Source organism: Apis laboriosa, unplaced genomic scaffold (genome assembly GCF_014066325.1).
Source record: "Apis laboriosa isolate Shangri-la unplaced genomic scaffold, ASM1406632v1 scaffold5_cov152, whole genome shotgun sequence".
Classification (NCBI taxonomy): Eukaryota; Metazoa; Arthropoda; class Insecta; order Hymenoptera; family Apidae; genus Apis; species Apis laboriosa.
Window position 1 is genome coordinate 654,029 of NW_025223857.1, and position 5,100 is coordinate 659,128.

General features: G+C 25.7%; 1 protein-coding gene across 1 annotated transcript in view; it reads right to left on the minus strand.

The window, feature by feature from the left end:
* LOC122718161 (probable multidrug resistance-associated protein lethal(2)03659) overlaps window positions 1-4,811 on the minus strand; it is a 7,989-nt gene extending 3,178 nt beyond the window's left edge. The window contains exons 1-10 of the mRNA XM_043942943.1: window positions 4,524-4,811; window positions 3,732-3,839; window positions 2,928-3,215; window positions 2,015-2,448; window positions 1,721-1,877; window positions 1,423-1,625; window positions 946-1,346; window positions 612-826; window positions 310-528; window positions 57-237 (exon numbers count right to left, since the gene is read on the minus strand). Of these exons, the coding sequence (XP_043798878.1) occupies window positions 57-237; window positions 310-528; window positions 612-826; window positions 946-1,346; window positions 1,423-1,625; window positions 1,721-1,877; window positions 2,015-2,448; window positions 2,928-3,215; window positions 3,732-3,808 (2,175 nt within the window). The 5' untranslated portion in view covers window positions 3,809-3,839; window positions 4,524-4,811. The remainder of the gene's footprint in view (window positions 1-56; window positions 238-309; window positions 529-611; window positions 827-945; window positions 1,347-1,422; window positions 1,626-1,720; window positions 1,878-2,014; window positions 2,449-2,927; window positions 3,216-3,731; window positions 3,840-4,523) is intronic.
* Window positions 4,812-5,100: the final 289 nt, after the last annotated feature.

Sequence of the window (5,100 nt, forward strand, 5' to 3'; positions counted from 1 at the left end):
TAATTCAATCTATATTTATTTTTTTTTTTTTTTTTTTTTTTTTCTTATGAACATACTTCGACTGGATCATTTTTCTCACTAGCGTTACTTTTTAATGAACTCAATGATGTTACACTAGCGTTTCGAGAAGTAGTCCTACTTGGAGGATTAGATCCTGATCGTTGCTCTTCTTCTTCGCTCTCTTTCTCCAACAATCTTCCAAAATCCATTCCCATGGAAGCAAGTTTCTCGTAAGAACTAAAATAAATAATAATTGTAATTTAAACGAATTTAAAGTAATGGCAAAAAATTGGACACCACGAATCATACCCTTCCGCCTCGATTGCTCCATCTTTCAGAACAATTATTCTATCTACAGCTTGTAAGTATTGCAATTGATGCGTAACGAGAATTCTAGTCTTTCCTTTTAAATATTTCACGATACATTCTTCGAACATGTGTTTGCCTACATGAGCATCTACGGCGCTTAACGGATCATCTAACAAGTATATCTCTGTTTCTGAATAAACCGCTCTGGCTAAATTTATCCTATGCATATAAATTAATGAATTCATTATAACGTAGTATTGTATTTTTAAAAGAATGCATATATATATATATATAATAATTACCTAGCACGTTGACCACCGGACAAACTAATTCCTCTTTCACCAACGATCGTTTTGTCTCCGTATGGTAATAAAGTAAAATCTCTTTTTAGTTGGCAGACTTTAATTACACGATCGTAACGAAATTGATCCAATTTTCTACCAAACAAAATATTTTGTCTAACGGAACCGGCAAACAGCCATGGTTCTTGACTAGCGTATGTAATTTTACCATTTATCTATAAAATAATATAAAACAAATTTTCAACTATCGTATTGATAAGACATATCTATCAGACGTATACGAGTGAGGCAAATTATACAAACAAGATATAATTATCCAAGAAACGATACAAACCTCTATTATACCAGAGTTCAAAGGTAATTCTTTTAATATCACATTAAGCAAACTACTTTTACCAGAACCAACTTGACCAACAACAGCAATTAATTCGCCCGACTTCACATTAATATTAATATTCTTCAGCGTATCTTCTTGCTCGTGTACAAACCATTTGCTATTAGCATTTCTTAATGATAAAATATATTCCGCTTGATTGTTTGTTTCGACATCTGTCTGACTTTTTACATCATTTATATCTTTTTCTATTTTATTAACGTCATTTTTCTTCTTTTCATCTTTTGATCTCTCATTTTTATATTCTTCCGTTTTCTCGCTTGTTTCCTCAAGTTCTTCGTACAACATGAATTTTTGTAAACGTTTTATAGAAACTAATAATTCTGCTATTTGTGTTACTCCTATTTGTATTATCAATATTTTTTTTGTTAAATTTATTAATCAAGCGTTAATAATTATTTATTCAAACATACTTGCCTTGTGGGAAATAGACGGTCATAGTTAGACGTAAAATATTGTAATACGCTTGTAACATAAACACTTTCTCAGCAGTAATTTTATGACCATACAGTATATAAGCTAGTATAGTAATGAAAAGCGACATCCTTGTAGTGAACATAATAAAAGACATAGTAATACCTCTAATAAAAGACATATATCGTATAATATTAATTTCTCTCCTATAACAATATCAATAATTTCATATTTATATAAGAATATATATTATATAAGAATATAAGAATATAAATCGTATTAAAAGACGCATATGAGATACCTTCTAGCTCTTTCGATTAATTTACTAAATGGTTTCTCCCAGGTATACATTTTGATTGCTTGAATGCCACTAATAATCTCATTGGTCAAACGGACTCTTTCATCTGTTCTAATAGCAGTTTTTAATCTGAACACCGAGGACTTTTTACCCAAATATCCTATGTATTTATAAAAGAAAAAACAAAGAGAAAAAAATAAAAAAACGAAAAAAAAATCGATATCATAAAATATAAAAAATTATACATATATTTAAAGCTAACATATATTTAAATATGAAATTATTAATTTGAATTACCTTGTAAAGGAATAAATAATAAAAGTACTATAACTCCAAGCATAGCAGATAATTCAACTTGTCTATACATAAAATATGTTATAATGATAGTTTCAAGTGGACCAATCCACAAATAATGTATATATATTATTGCTATATCAAATCTATTAACATCATTAGACAAGAGATTCACTGCTTGTCCCACTGTTGTGTCTCCTAAAGCAGTTCTTGAAAGCTTCAATGCTTTTCTATATAACAATGTACAACAAGCCACACGTAACTTCATTCCAATATGAAGTACACCCATCATATATGGGTGACTAACAAATAACAATAAAAATGAACACAGTATTATACCACCCGCATATAAATAGGCATTTTCTTTTTCTTCCTCTAAATTATTATCACTATTATACATTCTCAAAAGTCGACCAAGAAATAACGGCTGTAGTACCCTGTATATAAGATAAATATATAAAATTACTTTTAATGAATTATTACATATTTTATTGATTAATTTTATTGCAAACTACGAAAAAATATCCAAAATAATATTAGTATTAAGTAGTAGTTACTTTGATAATCAACTAGTAGCAATCAACTTTGTTCTACTTTCTAAGCAAAAAAAAAAAAAATTTTAAGCAAAAAAAATTAATGCCATATAGGAGAAAAGAATTAACAGTTAGAAAACAAAGGAGATTTAAGGGACTTAACGGTTTCGTCACATTGTCAATTTCATGAACTTGAGAATTTGAAAAATTGTACAATCTGGTCATTACAGTATGTATTGGTATAGACTCGACTTTCGGTTGACTGCAGTAATGGATCAAAAAACGAAGAAACAAAGGTTGTGACAATCTGAACCAATAATCATATTATTCAATGTATTTAATGTATTTTCTATCATAGTAATATATGTTAAATGATTATGTACCTAAGCACAATGTCCGCAACCGCTAAAAATATTCCATATATGAGTAATTGAAAACCAAAACATTTGAAAAGAACCTTTAATAAACTAGGCTCCTTTAATTTTTTTTGATTGTATTTTCCCTTTTTTTCATTTAGCAACTTCTGTTTTTCATAAGCTTTGTATTCCTTTTGCCATGTTTTTGATATCTTTGTTCCTAAATAACTGCTTTTATGTTCTTTAAGAGGTCTGTATAAGTCAGTTACTTCTAAATCTTTACGAGAACCATTCCAAAAAATAGGAAGTGTAAATCTATTAATAAAAAATATAATTATTATTACATTATATTATTATTACTATTATTATTATTATTATTATTATTATTATTATTATTATTACTAATAATTATAAATAACATTTTAATTCAATAGAATTTTAAAATGATAAAAAGAAAACAATATCACTTATCTTATTTTCCATTATCTTTAAATCAATGATTGAGCTAAATATTTAAACCTAGAATATTATCTGTTTTCAAGCAATTTATATTAATGTTCGCTGATTAAAGATAATGGAAAAAGATAATGAGAATATACCTTCAAAAAAATTCTGTCTAAGAATACTAATAGATAACAATACCAATAAAGTATTATTGGGTTAATAATGAAATTCAAGATAAATGTCACTTTATTTACACAAGAATTTCATATATTTATTTAAAGATATTGTTTTCAAGATATTGTTTACTTATCAATTTAAGTTACATTTTTATTAGTAGGGCATGACAAGGAAAAAATTAAACAAGTCATTACATTTTATAAAACTTACGCAAATGTTAAAATACTAAGAGGATTTGCTCCTTCTCTAGGATGTTTTTTTCTTTCTTTTTTTATTTTTCCATCCATGATGGCATTTGATTTATTAAATCAATTTTTCCTGAAAAAATAAAATAAAATAAAATAATTAAAATCTCTGATATAATAATTTTATTATTTTATCACAAATATTCACGAATGATAAAAAAAATATATCATTAGAAATCGAAATAGATATAGCATAATTATTATTTCTGTTAATTGATCTTTTTAGAATAATAAGATAACAAAGTAAATTCAACTAAAAAAATAAAAAATATATTGTAGAAATAATAATAGTGAAATTATCAACATTATTAAATATTAATAGACTATATTATTTTTAATTTTAATTTGATTATTTTTATAATAGAGCAAATATGTAAAATTATAATAGAACAAGTATTTTTGAGTTTCATTTTTTTAGTAACAATAAAAAATTATTATAACAACTATGTTCATAAAAATGTCATTTCATTTTACATAATACATTCGAATTGACACACGGTTTGAATTTAAATTATATAATAATAAATACGATGATTTTTTTATATAAAATAATCAACAATTTTGATAATTTCAAATAATTATGCTTAATAGAACAGATTTTTAATAAATAATAAAACTGTCATTTGAAACTTTCATTTCCGAGATGAACCGGAACAATAATTCAAATGTTTGTTATTATAATACCGTTGAAACGAAAATTATTAGAGAAGATAATACAAAGTATAAATAAATCTTGTCAAAATTTCACGTCACTTACAGTTAAAAATAAACGTATCTATTTTTTGGCATGTAAATATCCCATTACATTTCAAGTTCACAATAAATTGTTGGTGACTAGCACTTGCGACAGTTGACTGTGCTTTATTCGCTTAGGTTCGTATATGATATTGGTTAACCTTAAACTAATACACATAATATCACTTCGTATAGACTATCTTTACGTATATCTCTGTTTTTATATCCGTATCTCTTCGTAATAACAATCAAAATGACATCTTTTGCAAACATACGAAAAGGAGGATTTATATTATCAACGATTCATTTTTAATATAGAAACAAAGATACATAAGATAATTGAACAGTAAATTAATAATTATGTCTCCAATTACACGCGTTTATCGAGTAAATAATGATAAAAGAAATTAATTTGTGAAAATCATGGCCATCTAGCAGAAAAAATTGTAAGCTTGTAGCAATTTAATGTATTCGTTATCGACAAACTATATTGCAATAGAAGTATTTAGTAATTACGAATAATTTTTATTTAAAAATTATACTTTAATTTTTTTTATTGGAATGATCTCGGGTTTCTCATTAAAACATAGTCGATTAGA